An 18434-nucleotide genomic window follows, 5' to 3' on the forward strand; every position below is an offset into this window, starting at 1 on the left:
GCGTTACCCTGGAGTATTGGGAATGTGCTAATATGAAGGCCCGGTGACTGGTGGGCACCACAGGGTATATAGTGTGTCTTAGAGATGCTGTTAACAACATTGCTTTAGTTGGGTAAGTTCTCTTTGCTTTTGTTGGGGCTTTGGGTTTTTTTATCTTGAGTTTCTTTAAGTTGAATATGTTTCTTTGCTATATTAGTGGGCTGATTCTTGTTTGGCTCAGTCATTGGTTCACCCAAATTGACCCATAAAAAAGGCAGCCTGACATTTTATATTTATAATAGGACAGTGGGTGTTTTCCTCCCAGAGGAAGAAAAGCCAGACAAAATCTCTCACCTGCAGCTCCAACTTCAGTCCAGGCTGGAATATGCGGCACTTTAATCCAGAAACACACTCGGGGTCCGGCCTCGCGACTCCGTTGCCCCGACAACTCTGTGCCAACCAATCCCGGAGCTTGCAGCACAGCCGGAAGCAGAGACCCGGAAGTACTGGTGGCCCGGGGATCAGGAAGTGGCACAATATGGCGGCGTGCAGGATGTGAGGGGAAAGAAGCCGACAAAAGGGGCCTCATATAAAGAGACCATGTACAGTGTGTTATGTCGGTTGTTGCCAGGTATGTGTCTGGTTACCAGGGCGAGGAAATAACTGCAAGTTGACTGGAGGGGAGAAAAAGCGTGGGATAATAAAACAGTGTTATTTCCTCTGTTTCCGGTTGACCGTGTCAACCTTGAATTGAGAAAGATGAAAGTCTGCGACTGCAGGAAATGTTCGGTTTGATCGCTGGTTCTTTCACCCTTAAATAATATTTAGCATGTAGCCCCTGGGTAAAGACTTTTCATAAAGACCAACCGTGCTTAAACCACACCAACGTAAGGGTTAAAGTAAATAAAAACAAGAAATGCTGGAATCACTCAGCAGGTCTGGCAGCATCTGTGGAAAGAGAAGCAGAGTTAGCGTTTCGGGTCAGTGATCCTTCTTCGGAACTGACAAATATTAGAAAAGTCGCAGATTATAAGCAAGTGAGGTGGGGGTGGGGCAAGAGATAACAAAGGAGAAGGTGCAGATTGGACCAGGCCACATAGTCCAATCTGCACCTTCTCCTTTGTTATCTCTTGCCCCACCCCCACCTCACTTGTTTATAATCTGCGACTTTTCTAATATTTGTCAGTTCCGAAGAAGAAGGGTCACTGACCCGAAACATTAACTCTGCTTCTCTTTCCACAGATGCTGCCAGACCTGCTGAGTGATTCCAGCATTTCTTGTTTTTATTTCAGATTTCCAGCATCCGCAGTATTTTGCTTTTATTTTAGGGTTAAAGTAAATACGTCCCAGATTGAGGGTCTCCTGTGGATTGAATTGGACATGACCGTTATGCTTAGTTTTCCTATTAATTTAAATGTAACATTTGTGAGAACAACCCATTGCCACGCTTCTCCCAGGGGTTTCTTTCAAATTGGGGGTTACTGTATTCATTGCACATTTTCTTTTCAAAGGGAATTAAACTCCAGTTAACATTAACAGACTCGTTTTTGTTCTATCAACATTTGGGAACGAATAACCAAAATGTGCATTAATAACTACTATATATTTTCCTATTAAGTGCCTGACAGTTAAATTTGTTTTCCATTTTGTTTAAAAGTTCAAAACATTATTCCTAAATATATAGCACATAATTACATTTAAAAGTTGGGCTTTGAGGTAATGGAAATGATCAGATTTTGCAATGATTAAAATTCTGTATGGGGAGCACCAGCTTTCTCTCTCCATTTCATCTCAGTCTCTGTCTTCCACAATAATCCAAGGAATGTTATATTCAGCAAATAATATATACAGTCTGTCAAAGATTGTAGCATAACAAACACCATTTTATTAAGTGGTTTTCTCATGGACTATTATTGACTTGCATTTATATAGTCAATTTATTTATATATTGGCCAAACTTGCGATATGACTCATAACCTGATGGCCAATAGTAGGCTGTGTTTCACTTCCTGTTCATAAAACTATTGGACCAGAACTTCATGAGATCACAAAAGGAGAGGGTCCCTGTAATGTCTCTTTTCGAGCACTGCGTCCAACAAACAGTTTCCAGCTATGAATCAAGCCATGAACAGTGTGATTGACATGTTGATAAAAGTGCATATATCTATAGCATTGAGAATTGTGGTGATTTAGGAAAATAAAATTCCCTTTTAAACAATGTTCTAAAAGTATTTTTAAAAACAAAAGTTCATACATTTTCTGTAGCATGAGGCATTTGCTTGCATTTAAAATTCAGAACACCTATCTGATATTTTATTCCATGGGTTACTGAAGGTTTCTAAAAAAAAAAAATGTTTTTCAAAGCAGCATTGATTTTAAGAAAGATTTGAAGTCCTGTAATTTCTCAAGCACTATCTCCTCAGTTGTTCAAATATATTGGCTTGGGAATAAGAACTATTTCTCAATCTAACTTAGCTTATTTTACTATTAGTACAATAGAATACTGCATTGCAAATGTAATGTATTGCATCAGGTACTTTGAATAATTTATTTTAAAATAGAACATTTTAAATACTGTTTGTAAGTAATCTAGGCTGACATTGAATGCAGAACTTTTGCACATTTTGGGCTCCTGTTTTGCCCCACTGTCTGGTACTGTATCTGCTGCTCAGCTGCACACCTGATGCAGTGATTAACAGTGTTGTTGTGATAATCACTAAACACAACTATTGACTTGAGCCTGTAACAACTTCATGGGCAAGATAAACAAAATTTGCAGATGACACAAAACTTGGAAGTGGTGTGAACTGTGAGGAGGATAGTGATAAGACTTCAAGAGGACATAGGCTGGTGGAATGGGCAGACGGGTGGCAGGTGAAGTTTAATGCAGAGAAATGTGATGTGATGCATTTTGTTAGGAAGAACGAGGACAGGCAATATAAACTAAAAGGTGCAATTCTAAAGAGGGCACAGGAACGGAGAGATCCATGAGATCCACGTGCACAAATCGTTGAAAGTGGCAGGGCAGGTTGAGGAAGTGGTTAAAAAGGCATATAGGATCCTGGGCTTTATATTTAGAGGCATAGAGTACAAAAGCAAGGAGGTTATGATAAACCTGTATAAAACACCGGTTCGCCCTAAACTGGAGTATTGTGTCCAGTTCTGGGCACCGCATTTTAGGAAGGATGTAAAGGCTTTCGAGAGGATGCAGAAAATATTTGAGAATGGTTCCAAGGGTGAGGGGCTGTTCTTAAAGAGAAAATTTGATGGAGATGTTCAAAATCATGAGGGATCTAGACAGAGTAGATAAGGAGCAACTGTTCCCGTTGGTAGAAGGGTCAAGAACCAGAGAACAGTGATTTAAGGTGAATGGCAAAAGAACCAATGACAACATGAGGAAAAACGGTTTTTACACAGCGAGTGGTTAGGATCTGGAATGCACTTCCTGAGAGCATGTTGGAGGTACACTCAATCGTGGCTTTTAAAAGGGAATTGAATAAACACCTAAAGAGAAAACAATTACAAGGAGAAAGGAGGGTGGGAGAGTGGGACTTGCTGAGTTGATCTTGCAGAGAGCTGGTATGGGCACGATGAGCCAAATGGCAGCCTCCTGTGCTGTAACCATTCTGTGATTGTAAGTAGTGTATTGCCAGAGGTGATGTTTTTGGTTTAGACTTTAAATCAGGGCCCTGCCCACTGTTTCAGGTGTATGGAAAATAAAGCCTGGCTCAGGTATAAAATTAAAACCTGACCTGGGCCCAACCCGACAACAACCAACCTGGACCCGAGTCCTTTAATTTTTTTAAATGCCTGACCCGAACCGAAAATAACAAACATTTTTGAAACAGAAAAAGGTCATAGACTGAAACAAAATCAATACGAAACAAAACAGTACGGTCCAACCTGACCTGAGCCCGAATGCTGGACGCCGAATACAGACCCGACCCGACATACGTAGTCGAGTTTAGTCGGGTTCATGTCGGGTAGCCCAGCTTTAATGTAAAAGATTCCATGGCAATACTCAAAAGCAGGGGAGTTTTCCACTGTTCTGGCCAACATTTATTCCTCCACTAACTGCTTAAAAAAAAATTTAATTGGACACTTGTTGCTTGTGGGACCTTGCTGTGCGTAAATTTTCTGCTGCATTTATCTACGTTACAACAGTGACTGCTTTAAAAGTACTTAAAATAAGAACAGGAAATGCTGTAAATACTCAGGTCCATCAGCATCTGTGGCGAGATAAACAGAGTTAATGTTTCAGGTTGATAACCTTCCATCAGTTTTAATGAAATGTCACAGACTGAAATGTTAGGTCGGTGTTTCTCTCTCCACAGATGCTGCCAGGTCTACTCTATTTCCAACACTTTCTGTTCTTATTTCAGATTTCCAGCATCCACAGTATTTTGCTTCAATTCTTTAGCATTGATTGTATAATGTATTTTATTGAAACTGACCATGGTTACACTGTTCTAGATGCTGTACCCCATTGTACAGCACCAACTCTGGGAATGTCCTGAAGTTGAGCTTTTATCCATTTTTTTTTCGAGAGGCAAGAGGCAACTACCCCAATATCAACTGGGATACAAACAGTGTAAAGGGCACAAAGGGGGCAAAATTCTTGAACTGCCTTCAAGAGAACTTTTGTAGCCAACACGTAACAAGCCCAACGAGAGGAGGCACAATTCTAGATTTAGTCTTCAGTAATAAAACTGGCAAGTGGAGGAAGTAACGGGTGACCGTTTTGGAGATAGTGACAATAATACAGTAAGTTTTAGCATAATCATGGAAAAGGACAAAGATAAAACAGGAGTAAAAGTTTTAAATTGGGGAAAGGCGAATTTTAAGAAACTGAGGTAACCTGGCGAAAGTGAACCGTATACAGCTACTTGAAGGAAAATCAGTGGCAAACCAGTGGGAGGCATTCAAAAGCGAGATACTACAGGCACAGTGTAAGCATGTCCCCACAAAGATAAAGGGTGGTACTGGCGAATCTAAAAGTTAATCAAATCAAAGTTAAAGCAGAAAAAGAAAGCTTATGATGGTCACAAAAATCTTAATACTTTAGAAAGCCTAGAGGAGTATAGACAGTGCAGGGATGAAGTAAAAAAGGAAATTCGAAAAGCAAAGAGAGGACATGAAAAATTATTGGCAGGTAAAATCAAGGAAAACCCAAAGTTGTTTTATCAGTACGTTAAGAGCAGGAGGATAACTAAGGAAAAGGTAGGGCCTATCAGAGATGTAGAAGGGAACTTGTGCGTGGATGCAGAAGATGTGGGCAGACTTCTTCATGAGTTTTTTGTCTCTGCCTTCACAAAGGAGAGGGTTGATGTAGACATTGTAGTTAAAGAGGAGGAGTGTGAAATATTGGGTATAAGCATAATGAGAGAGAAGTATTGGAGGGTCTGACATCCTTGAAAGTGGATAAATCTCGAGGGCCGTATGGATTGTATCCTAGATTGTTAAAGGAAGCCAGGGAGGAAATAGCGGATGCGCTGAGGATCATCTTCAGATCCTCACTAGATTCAGGAGAGGTACCAGATGATTGGAGGTCTGCGAATATTGTACCATTGTTTAAAAGGGTGCAAGGGATAGGCCAAATAATTATAGGCCAGACAGTCTGACCTCGGTGGTGGGTAAATTGTTAGAATCTATTCTGAGGTACAGGATAAACTGCCACTAGAAAGGCACGGATTAATCAGGGATAGTCAGCATGGATTTGTTAAGAGGTAATGTCTTACTAATTTAATTGAGGTTTTTGAGGAAGTAACAAGAAGGATTAAAATAAAAGCAAAATACTGCGGATGCTGGAAATCTGAAACAAAAACAAGAAATGCCGGATTCACTCAGCAGGTCTGGCAGCATCTGTGGAAAGAGAAGCAGAGTTAACGTTTCGGCTCAGTGACCCTTCTTCGGAACTCAGTTCCGAAGAAGGGTCACTGACCCGAAACGTTAACTCTGCGTCTCTTTCCACAGATGCTGCCAGACCTGCTGAGTGAATCCGGCATTTCTTGTTTTTGTAACAAGAAGGATTGATGAGGGTAGTGCAGTGGATGTGGTCTACATGGAATTTAGCAAGGCATTTGACAAGATCCCACATGGCAGACTGGTTAGTAAAATAAAAGCCCATGGGATACATGGGAAAAGTGGCAGGTTGGATCCAGAATTGGCTAAGGGCCAGGAAACAAAGAGTAGTAGTCAACGGATGTTTTTGTGAATGGAAAGCTGTTTCCAGTGGTGTTCCACAGGACTCAGTGTTGGGTCCCTTGCTGTTTGTGGTATATATTAATGATTTGGACTTAAATGTGGGAGGCGTGATTGGGAAATTTATTGTGACACAAAACTTGGTCATGAAGAGGATAGCTGTAGACTCCAGAAAGATATCAAAATGGTTTGGTTGCGTGGGCGGGAAAGTGGCAAATGGAATTCAGTCCAGATAAGTGTGAGGTAATGCATTTGGGGAGAGCAAATAAAGTGAGGGAATACACAATAAACGGAAGGATATTGAGAGGGGTAGAAGAAGTGAGAGACCTTGCAGTGTATGTCCACAGGTCCCTGAAGTTGGCAGGACAGGTAGATAGAGTGGTGAAGAAGGCATATGGAATGCTTTCCTTTATTGGCTGAGGTATAGAATTCAGAAGCAGGGATGTAATGCTGGAACAGTTTAAATGCTGTTTAGGCCACAGTTGGAGTATTGCGTACAGTTCTGGTCACCACATTACAGAAAGGACATAATTGTTCTGGAGAGAGTACAGAGGAGATATACAAGAATGTTGCCAGGGCTCGAAAGTTGCAACTATGAGGAATGATCGGATAGGCTAGGGTTGTTTTCCTTAGAACAGAGGAAGCTGAAGGGTGACTTAATAGAGGTGTACAAAATTATGAGGGGCCTAGATAGAGTAGAGAGGAAGGACCTGTTTCCCCTAGCGGAGAGGTCAATTACCAGGGAGCACAGATTTAAGGTGATTGGTAGAAGGATTAGAGGGGACATCAGAAAAACCTTTTCACCCAGAGAGTGGTGGGTGTCTGGAATTCACTGCCAGAAATGGTGATGAAGGCAGAAATCTTCAATTCTTTTAAAAGGTACCTGGACATGTACTTGAAGTGCTATAACCGGCAAGGCTATGGACTGGGTGCTGGAAAGTGGGATTAGATTGGGCGGCTAGTTTTTTCGACCAGCATGAATGCAGGCTGAATGGCCTCCCTCTCTGTCGTAATTTTTCTATGGTTCTGTGGGTAAGATATTTTTGTGCTGTTCATCCCATTCTGTTTTCCGACAGACTGGAACAATAAATAGCTATTAGGTCTGTGAGTGGTATTCTGGAATCCCACCCGAGATTTGCTGAGAGTGCTCCAGGTTGATCTAATTTTCTTTCCCTCAGCAGTTTAAATTCATTATTTTCAATGTTTTTCAATCTTTATATTTAAAGAACAGTGAGCTATTATAGTAATGGATATGGTGAACTGCAATGAGAGTGTGTGTTGTGGCCCGTTGCAGGGGTTACACTTTCACCCTGTTTCTCCCCCCTCAAGATACTTTCCTCAAGATACAGCCAGATTAAAATTAGGGTTTTTTTTCTTGTGGGCAGTCCACATCCAACCACTGGCACAAAGGGCTGCATCATCTTTTAATCCAATGAGACTAAATAGAATAATGCAGCTGAAGTTAGGTAGGAAAGTGATATATTTTCTTGTGTTTGTATTTGAATGGGTCAAGCTGTTTGAACACAATATAAAATCAGCTTGTTTATGAGCTGTGTCAATGCTTGCCACTGTTATATTTACTGAGGTTTTTGTAACAAATATGTAGTATAAGAAGAAAAAAATTCCAGTATCTTAATTTCCAGAAAGCTTTTCCAGGACAGCAATTTCAACTGCTTTAGCCGAATTTAATGTACAGTGTGTATTCTGAAGTCCAACTACTAAATTATAATGGTGCTGATGTAGGGAGATAGTGAGGGACAGTGGATTATCACACTGTTCTTTCACCTATGGAATGGCAAGTTAAATTCAAACCAAATTGATGGGCTGGAAGCCTCACCTCTGTAATGACTATAAGAAAACTTGAAATAAATTTGGACTGTTTCAGCCCAATTACTAATAGATTATGGCCAACTTTGTTTAAAAACTACATCATTTGTGCTAAATTAGTCTCACACACAAATCCACAAAGATGGTAAATATGAGAGGTGAAAATGTTGCATTGGTGCAGAGAGGTATTTGGCAGTTGGGTTATATACTAGCAGGTAATGAAACCTTGGCTATTAGTGTCTAATAATTGAATATGTGGAACAGTGCCAGTTGGTGAAGATCAAGGATGCAGCCATTTGGGGTATTGATGTGATAAATCTTGAGTGACAAAATTTCAATTTCTTCATATACTAAGTCATGAAAGTTAAAAACTAAACAATGGAAAGGAGATCCATTTGGAGAATGAGTCATCTTTCTTGCACTGCAACCAGTTCCTTGGCAGGAGTGAGTGCTGGTTGTCAGCCTGGCCTCGCCAGCAGGAAGTGGTTCAATGAAACCTGAAGAGGGGCAAAGAAAATGCAAAAAGGTCATGGAGAACCGGGTGGGTAAGTTTTGGTTAGTACGTTACATCGTAATGTACGAAATATCTAAGTTGTGTTTTAGTCTTGTTTAATTTTGGGAGGCTGTTAGCAAAGATATTCAGTTTGGAGTCTGAATGCAACTCATTAATTCCCCTATATGCTTACTTCTGGAACTTGCAGCTATTTTGGCACGTCTGATGGCCTGTAGATTAGAGCGTGTCTAGACAATGGTTAAGGATAACTTTTGAGTCAATATGTATGGAATAATTTGACTTCTAATTGGCTGTCATTTTAGTGACTCACCTATGTGATACCCAGCGACCTAATGATTAATTTTATCAGCTTTTCTTTGCAATTAAGTATGTCACAGAAAAACCAAGACTGAAACCTTTCAGACTACAATAAGCAAAATAAAAACCAACACAAATTGAGCTCTGCTATTGACAGTGGCTATGGAATAATGTGAGAGACCCCACAATTGTTCTGTCAAACTACCCTGGAAAGCAGCTGGCTGCTATACGTTGACTTTGATATGACTATGAACATATTAGTTTGGATATTATGGTGTAATTTATGACTTAAAATAAAAGTTCCACTTTGGTGTTGGAAATTTAAGGTGAATTGCAGGCAATGTAATCCATCTTTATTTGAGCCATTTCCTTTTATCTGAAAATTAGACTTTACATTAAGTAATCGTTTGAGCAGTGAGATTTTTGAAGAGAAGGAGAGACACAGTGCAGCAGGAAATGCTGCTGTGTGTTACAGGGGAGATTAGTCAGGCCTGCTGTGAGGGTGTAAAAGAAGGCAAAATGTTAGATGAGAAATGCTTAATAATAGCAGGGTTGGTCAAAAGTGGTTGGAAGATAAAGTCACTGAGGCGAATATTAGGAGGAATTAAAATTAATTCCTATTGGCTGAGTTCAGACCTTACCAGAGAATCTTGAACTCATCTCATACTGCCATCTGACTGCAGTGTTAAGGTTGGGGAGTGGGGTCACAATATTTATCAGATGCATCATCATATTGGACTACCTCCTAAAATATCTTCAAACGAAAATAAACCTTAGTATTAAATCTGTGCTTCGCTTGTCTGCCTTGTACAAAGGCGTGAGGAAGTAAGTGTTCCTCACCCCACCCCCAGGGAAAGATGGGTACAGTAGCACAGTGGTAGTGTGACTAGACTAGTAATCCAGAGGCTTGGGCTAATGCTCTGGAGATATGAGTTCAAGTCCCACCACGGCAGCTGGGTAAATTTAAATTCATCTAATTAATAAATCTGGAATAAAGTGCTAGTCTCATTAATAATCGTGAAACTACCAGATTGTTGTAAAAACCCATCTGGTTCACTAATGTCCTTCAGGGAAGGAAATCTGCCGTCTGGCCTACAGGTGACTCCAGATCCACAGCAATGTGGTTGATTCTTAACTGCCCTCTGAATTGGCCTAGCAAACTACTCAGTTTAAGGGCAATTAGGGATGGGCAACAAATACTGGCCTTGTCATGAATGGATTATAAACAAGTGTGAACAAAGGCAAGTATGGTCCACACAAGCCTCCTCCCACACTTCCTTATCTAACCCCACCAACATATCCTTCTGTTCCTTTCTCCCTTGTGTATTTATCTAACTTCCCCTTTAAGGCATCTATGTTAGTCACCTGAAAAACTCTTTGCGGTAGTGAGTTCCACATTCTAGCTACTCTCTGTGTAAAGAAGTTTCTCCTGAATTTCCTATTGGATTTATTAGTGACTATCTTATAGTTATGGCTGCTAGTTCTTTTCTCCCTCAGAAATGGAAATATTTTCTCTACATCTACCCCATCAAACTCTTTCATAAACTTTTGGGTTATCCCTCATTCTTTTCTAGATAAAAGGGCCCTAGCTTCAATCTTTTGTGATGGGCATACCCTCTCAGTTCTCATCCTTGTAAATTGTCTTTGCACCTTCTTCACTGCCTGTACATCCTTTTTATAACAAGGAGACCAGTGCTGTTCCGAGTACTCCAAGTGTCTTCTAACCCAGGTTCTATATAAGTCTGACATAACTTTTTTGCGTTTCAATTCTATCCCTCAAGAAATGAGCCCCAGTTTTTTTGTTTGCTTTTTTTTTAACCTGCTTGCGACTGTTAATGATTTGTGCATCTACCCCCAGAACCGTCAGACTTTTTTTCTGTTAGAATTGTATTTGACCTCTGGAAGCCCTGCCAATGGCACACCTTGAAATAATGTCACTTTCACTTCTGTTGTCTTCTGATGAGACATTAAACTGAGATACTGCCTGGCCTTTCAGATGCATGTAAAATATTCCGTGGCAGTATTTGAAGAAGAATTAGTGAGTTCCCCTGATGTCCTGGCCAACTTTCATCCCTCAACAACACAGCCAGAAACAAATTAACAAATCATTCATCTCCTTTGCTGCTTGTGGCATTTGTCATGTGCAAAATTGGCATTTGCTGACACACTGACTACACTTCAAAAATAAATTCATTAGCTGTGAAGCGCTTTGAGACATCCTGAGAATGTGCTAACACCGCTTTATCACTGCATGCTCTTTTCTGAAGTCAGGCAAAGGAAATAGCCGAGCATATTGTTCCTGTCCCAGTGTAAAATGCTGCCAAGGAAATGGGGTTAGACAGCAGCAAAATGGGAACTTGCAACTGCCTTCTGTCCTGGCTTGGCTCCCAGAAATCATAGCGATATGTAGCAATGCGTTAATTTTCCTTTCTAAAACCAGTTTTTCCATAGTTTCTGGTTTGGAATCATTGGAGTTGCTGTGTTAAATATTGTACTGCTAACAAATGAATCATGGCAGGACAGCCCTTTCATTTCCCATATCACTTTTGAATGCCAGATTTTCTGGCGTCTGTGTAATTGGTGCCAAAAGGCTACGTAGGCACTCAGAATTAAGTACTGTATTTGTGGAGAGCTTCTGCTAAATATTTGTGCGGAGCATGAATAATGACAAAATTGATCAGCTGCATTTGTGAGATTCAAGACAAATCCCCTTTGAAATCTTTTTGATGCCTTTGCATTAAAGCAAGTGCATCAGTGTTCTGGAAAATTGAGTAAATTGTTGTTTAAGTGATTTTTTGTGATAAATGTGCAGGACATTAAAGTAATACATCAGTGGTCTAATGATTTGTGTGTTTTCTGTTAAAGGAAATTAGATATAAATATCTTTAATTGGTTACTTGAATTAATGTTTTCTTAGGTAAGGGAAATGTCTGAAATGGAAGATGGATTATCTTGTCACACATTGAATTAAGTCACTGGTACCAAAATGGAATTTTTTTAATGCTGGTTACAGATTATATTTACACAGGACAAACCAAATTATAACCATCTGTTTTCTGGCCAGTTCTTACTCCATGCAATTATTTGCGATATTTTATATTTAATGTGGCTGGAGTGCAACAATTATATCGTCATCTTTTTATGAAATTATGCTCCTTAGAATTTAACAATCTGCTGAAAAAGGGTTCTATTTAACTTTCAATTAGCATTTTAAGTAAACATAGTCAAAAAATGTTTTTCTTGCAAACTCCAGTGGTCAGGTAGTTTTAAGGTAGCGCATATTTGTTATAGTTTTATTGAGACATCAGTTTAAAATCATGCCACCTGTCTTGGTATCTTGCATATTTGATTTGTAGAACAGTAATTCTATTAATTAGTGTTCAAGAGCTGGAGCTGCTAATCCTTGATTGGCTGTCAAAGATAAATATGTGTGTAACTCATTACATTAAAGAATATTCAGTAGGTGGCAGTGAGCTGCAAGGCTATAATCCATTTACCACAGATCTGATAATCTCTCAAACTAACGTGGGGGGGTGGACGCAGGTGGCGTGAGGGATGTGTCTTGAACATTAGCAGAATATTGAACTTGTATTGGTGTCTAAAACTTGCTGTCATGTATTATTGCTTACTATGCAGTCAAGTTTTCTTTCGAGTTTCATTTCCTCGGGTGCCTTGAACATCATGGCGATGGTGTGTTGCAGGTAACGTGGCATTAAGTCTGGTAAATTATGCCATAATTTTCTATGGTACAATGTTCTTGACCATGGATTTACAGGAATTTAATGGTATGTTATTGTCAAATTTTGACATTTTTGAATTTTTTTTCTGCACAGGCAATGAGAAATTACTTTTAAATGTTGCAGTTTTAAAGCAAAGTGTGCTCCCACAAGTTTTTTTTTAAAATTACTGAAGCAGATGATAGTTAATATGCTAAAAGACAGGGTTTGGAGTTGATTTCCCAAAGATTATAAACAGGTGTAAACAGCCTCATAGTTATAACACTGGATTAGCAATCCCATCATGGCAAATTGTGTAATCCAGTAATTAGTGGGCTAGCGGCAGAAAATAATCCTGAAAGCTGCAGTTCATCATAAAAACCTAATTGGTTCACTAACATCCTTCAAAGAAGCAGTAAAAAAGGGAGCAACTGGGATGATTGAGGGGATAGAGGGACTGGATTATGAGAAGCAATTGTGTGAAGCAAGCACGCTTTCAGTGGAAGAGAGAAGGCTCAGAAGTGATATGATTGGTCTTTTTAGGATTCTAAAGGGACTAAGTAGTGTAAACCATGACAAGTTCTTTCACCATATCTAGAACAGTAGAGCACTGCCTGTGTTTAAAGGGGGGTAAATTCAAAACAAATCTGCAAAAACAATATTTCAGTCAGCAAGTGGGCAATCTATGGAACAGTTTCCCTGTAAGATGGTGGAAGCAGGTAGTATTGATCCATTTTAAATTAGATAAAGTTTATTTCAGAGAATAACATTTTGGGGTACAAAGTGTGAGTAATTTGGGACACGATGTGGTAACATAGAAACATAGAAAATAGGAGCAGGAGTAGGCCATTCGGGCCTGCTCTGCCATTCAAAAAAGATCATGGCTGATCGTTTAATTCAGTACCCGGTTCCCACTTTCTCCCTATATCCCTTGATCCCTTTGGCAAGTGTCACGTGCTTGTAGGAGCAGGTAACTTTGGACCTGTGATTCCTGAAGCTCTTGAGTCATGTCGGGGTCTGTTGTAGACTAATAGATTTTAATTGCTATGATCGGTTAACAACTCCGTTATTATTGTACCATGCAACTACCAGGATGATAGAAGATGAACGAGGTGAATCCTGGTCTACTTTTGTCTCAAAATTGCTATGTTCCTGTGTGATCTGCAACCAGCATTCCCTGTAATTTTTTTTTTGAGTGCATGGCTGATTTCTTTAAGTGTGTGACCTCTTGAAATTTTTTTGCGCAACATTGGTAATTTAAAGGGGCCGACTTGTGTGCAGCCTGCCCAGGGACTTTTGAGTTGCTACGCGGCTGCACGGCTTAGAGGGAACATTTTATGCACCAGTCGATGTTTTCAGGGCAACTAGGGGTGGGTAATAAACACTGGCTTGCTAACTTTGCTTACATCTTAAGAACAAAAGGGAAAATAAGCAACTATATTGGTAAGCAATAAACAGTTCATACTCTGTGTGTTGGGAAATTGCTGATCCCAGGTAATTCGCAAGGGGTGCCTGAAATAGCACCTCCCCTCAGATTATGAACACAGCTAGATAAAAACACAGGCAGAAATATTCACTGACTCTTTTTTGAAAGAAAGGCATGAGGTCCAGAAGGTTAGAATGGATGTGGACAGCTAAAAGCTACTTTAAATCGAGTGGCACAATGTACTGATATAGGGAAGCATAACGTCTCATTATTTTGTATTATTACATGAAGACTAGTTGTACTGATTGATCTAAGTGAATTTGATAACTTGCTTCGTATGTTCACTTGCTGTAAGATAAAGCAACTTAATTCATATCTGGCCTTGCATTCTCAAATATATTCTTGATCCACCATTGTAAAAATTGAAGTGACGCATGTAAAATATATGAATATTCTGTTCAAATCACAAGTAAGAATTATGGTTACATCCATGGGTTAGACTCTTGCATAATTTGCTTTTGGACAGTAAAGCCATACAACTAAATAGAAGACAATATCCCAGACTCCTTCATTACCATCCTGGAGTATGTCTTGTTCCACCGGCAGAACAGATGCACCAGAGATAGCAGCAGCACAATGGAACACAGTGGGCGGAAGTGGCTTTGGGAGTCCTCAACATTGAGTCTGGACCCATGGAGTCCCATGCATCAGGTCAAACATGGGTAAGAAAACCTCTTGCTGATGTATCAGTGCTCCTCCGTGTTGAACACCATTTGGAAGAAGCACTGAGGGTAACAAGGGCACAGAATGTATTCTGGGTGGGGAACTTCAATGTCCGTCACCAAGAGTGGCTCAGTAGCACCGCTACTGACCGAGCTGGCTGCAATCTGAAGGACGAATCTGCCAGACTGGGCCTGTGGCAGGTGGTGAGAGAACCAATAAAAGGGAAAAGCCTTCTTGACATCATCACCAATCTACCTGTCACATTTGCACCTGTCCATGACAGTATTGTTAGGAGTGATCACCGCACAGTTCTTGTGGAGTCGAAGTCCGGTCTTCATACTGAGGGCATTCTCCATCATGATATGTGGCACTACTATTATACTAAATAGGATAGATGCAGAACAGATCTAACAGCTCAGAACTGGGCATCCATGAGGCATTGTGGGCCATCAGCAAAAGTAGAATTGTATTCAACAACAATCTATAATCTCATGGCTTAGCATATGCCTCACCCTACCATTATCAAACCAGGGGATCAACCGTGGTTCAATGAGGAGTATAGGAGAGCACGCCAGGAGCAATACCAGGTATACCTGAAAATGAGGTGGGAACCTGATGAAGCTGCAACACAGGACTGCATGCATGCTAAGCAGTATGCTGCAGACCGAGCTAAGCAATCTCACAATGAACAGTTCTGATCAGAACTCTGCAGTCCTACCACATCTAGTTGTGAATGGTGGTGGGCAATTAAACAAGTAACAGGAGGAAGAGGATCCACAAACATCCCCATCCCCAATGATGGTGGAACTCAGCACATCACTGCAAAAGACAAGGCTGAAGCATTTGCAACTATCTTCACCCAGAAGTGCCGACTGGATGATCCATCTTGGGCTCCTCCTGAGGTCCCAGCATCACAGGTGCCAGTCTTCAGTAAATCCGATTCTCTCCACTTGATATCAAGAAATAGCTGAAGGCACTGGATACAGAAAAGGCTATGGGCCTGACAACATTGCAGCTTTAGTACTGAGGACTTGTGCTGCAGAACTAGCCATGCCCCTAGCCAGCTGTTTCAGTACAGCTACAACACTGGCATCGACCCACCAATGTGGAAAGGTGCCTAGGTATGGCCTGTTCACTAAAAAAAAAAAGCAGGACGGGGGATTGAGCGGGGGCATGGGACTGACTGAATAGCTCTGTGGAGAGCCAGCATAGATTCAGTGAACCAAATGGTCTCCTGCTGTGCCCTCAATGACGCTACGACAAATCCAATACGACCTATTACCATCTGTCTACTCTCACCTTCCATCACTTTGCTCATGATTATCGTCGACGGTGCTGTCAAGTTACGCTTACTCAGCAATAACCTCATCCGTGCTCAGTTTGGGTTCCACCAGGGCCACGCGGCTCCAGGCCTCACTACAGCCTTGGTCCGAGCCTGGACAAAAGAGCTGAATTCCAGAGGTGAGATGAGAGTGACTGTCATTGACATCAAGGCAGCATTTGACTGAGTATGGCATCAAGAAGCACTAGTAAAATTGAAGTCACTTGGTATCAAACGCTCACCACTGGTTGGTGTCATACCTAGCACACGGAAAGATAGTGGTAGTTGTTGGATGCCAGTCATCTCAACCACAGGCCATCGCTGCAGGAGTTCCTCAGGGCAGTGTTCTAGGCACAATAATCTTCAGCTGCTTCATCAATGACCTTCCCTCCATCATAAGGTCCGAAGTGGTGATGTTCACTATACAATGTTCAGTAGCATTCACAACTCTTTAGATACTGAAGCAGTATGTGTCCACATGCAGCAAGACCTGGACAACATTCAGGCTTGGGCTGATGAGTAATATTCGTGCCACACAAGTGCCAGGCAATGACTACCTCAAAGAGAGAATCTAACCATCTCCCAATGACATTCAATGACATGACCATTGCTGAATCCCCCATCAACATCCTGGGGGGGTTACCATTGACCAGAAACTGAACTGGACCAGCCATATAAATACTGTGGTTACAAGAGCAGTTCAGAGGCTGGGAATTCTACAACGAGTGATTCGCCTCATAACTTCCCAAAGCCTGTCTACCATCTACAAGGCACAAATGAGGAGTGTGATGGAATATGTCCACTTTCCTGGATGAGTGCAGCTTCCAAAACATACAGGAAGCTCGACACCATCCAGGACAAAGCAGCCCACCTGATCAGCAGCCCATCCACCACCTTCAACATTCCCTCCCTCCACCACAGTGGCAGCAGTGTGCACCATCTATAAGATGCACTGCAGCAACTTGCCATGGCTCCTTCAACAGCACCTTCCAAACTCGCAATCTCTACCACCTAGAAGGACAAGGGCAGCAGATGCATGGGAACACCACCACCTGCAAGTTCCCCTCCAAGTCACACACCATCCTGACTTGGAACTATATGCCATTCCTTTACTGTCGCTAGGTCAAAATCTTGGAAATCCCTCCCTAACAATACTGTTGGTATACCAACACCATATGCACTGCAGTGGTTCAAGAAGGGGGCTCACCACCACCGCCTCAGGGGCAGTTCGGGATGGGCAATAAATGCTGGCTTTGCCAGCGACGCTTACATCCCATGAACAAATTTTTTAAAAAGTCACACATGCTAGCTCATGAATGACTAGCAATGCTGAACCTAAGAGAACATTGAAGGCAAGACCTAAACTTGTAACAGTTACATTCTATAATGTTTTTTCATTATGTTCCAGGATCTCTGTCTTCGTGCCATTTATCTTCACATTCATTGAGTACCTAACCATCTCCCCTTGATGTTCAATGGCATTACCATCGCTGAAACCCCCACTATCAACATCCTGGAGGGGGGCGGGGGGGTTACCACTGACCACATAAATGTTGTGGCTACAAGAGTAGGTCAGAGGCTGGAAATTCTGCAGCGAGCAACTCACCACTTGATTCCCCAATGCCTGTCCGCCATCTACAAGACACAAGTCAGGAGTGTGATGGAATACTCTTCACTTGCCTGATGGGTGCAGCTCCAACAACACTCAAGAAGCTTGACACAGTCCAGGACAAAGCAGCTTGCTTGATTGGTACCCCATCCACCACTTTCAAGATACCCTCCCTTCACCACTGCCACACAGTGGCAGCAGTATGTACCATCTGCAAGATGCACTGCAGAAACTCACCAAGGCTCCTTCGACAGCACCTTCCAAACCCATGACCTCTACCACCTCGAAGGACAAGGGCAGCAGGTGCTTGGGAACACCACCACCTGCAAGTTCCCCTCCAAGCCATACACCATCCTGACTTGGAACTTTTTGGCCATTCCTTCACTTTTGCAGGGTCAAAATGCTGGAACTCCCTTCCTAACAGCATTATAGGTGTACCTATGCCCCCCAAGGACTGCAGCGGTTCAAGAAGGCAGATCATCACCACCTTCTCAAGGGCAATTAGAGATGGGCAATAAATGCTGGCCTTGCCAATGATTCCCACATCCCATGAACAAATTTTAAAAAACATGCAGCAAATCCGAAGTCACTCAAAACTTTTGAGGACTTACATGATTATCGTATTGCAGTAAAACAAATAAATGGTTTATGCTAACTATTTTATAACAGGCATTATTTTGCATATTCAATTCAAAAGAACTTGGATCTCATTACTAAATAATCGAACAAAGATGCTTAGTCTGTAAATATTCCATTTAAAATATCACCATAAAGCAGCACATTAAGCAACATCAACAGATGGTCATTGCCTGGCACTTGTG

General features: G+C 41.4%; 1 protein-coding gene across 1 annotated transcript in view; it reads left to right on the forward strand.

Moving 5' to 3' along the window:
- Positions 1-483: 483 nt before the first annotated feature.
- The window catches only part of cox10 (cytochrome c oxidase assembly factor heme A:farnesyltransferase COX10), a 136785-nt gene continuing 118834 nt past the window's right edge, over positions 484-18434 (forward strand). The window contains exon 1 of the mRNA XM_068058015.1: positions 484-610. Within this exon, the coding sequence (XP_067914116.1) occupies positions 580-610 (31 nt within the window). The 5' untranslated portion in view covers positions 484-579. The remainder of the gene's footprint in view (positions 611-18434) is intronic.

This window comes from Heterodontus francisci, chromosome 26 (assembly GCF_036365525.1).
Source record: "Heterodontus francisci isolate sHetFra1 chromosome 26, sHetFra1.hap1, whole genome shotgun sequence".
NCBI classification, from domain to species: Eukaryota; Metazoa; Chordata; class Chondrichthyes; order Heterodontiformes; family Heterodontidae; genus Heterodontus; species Heterodontus francisci.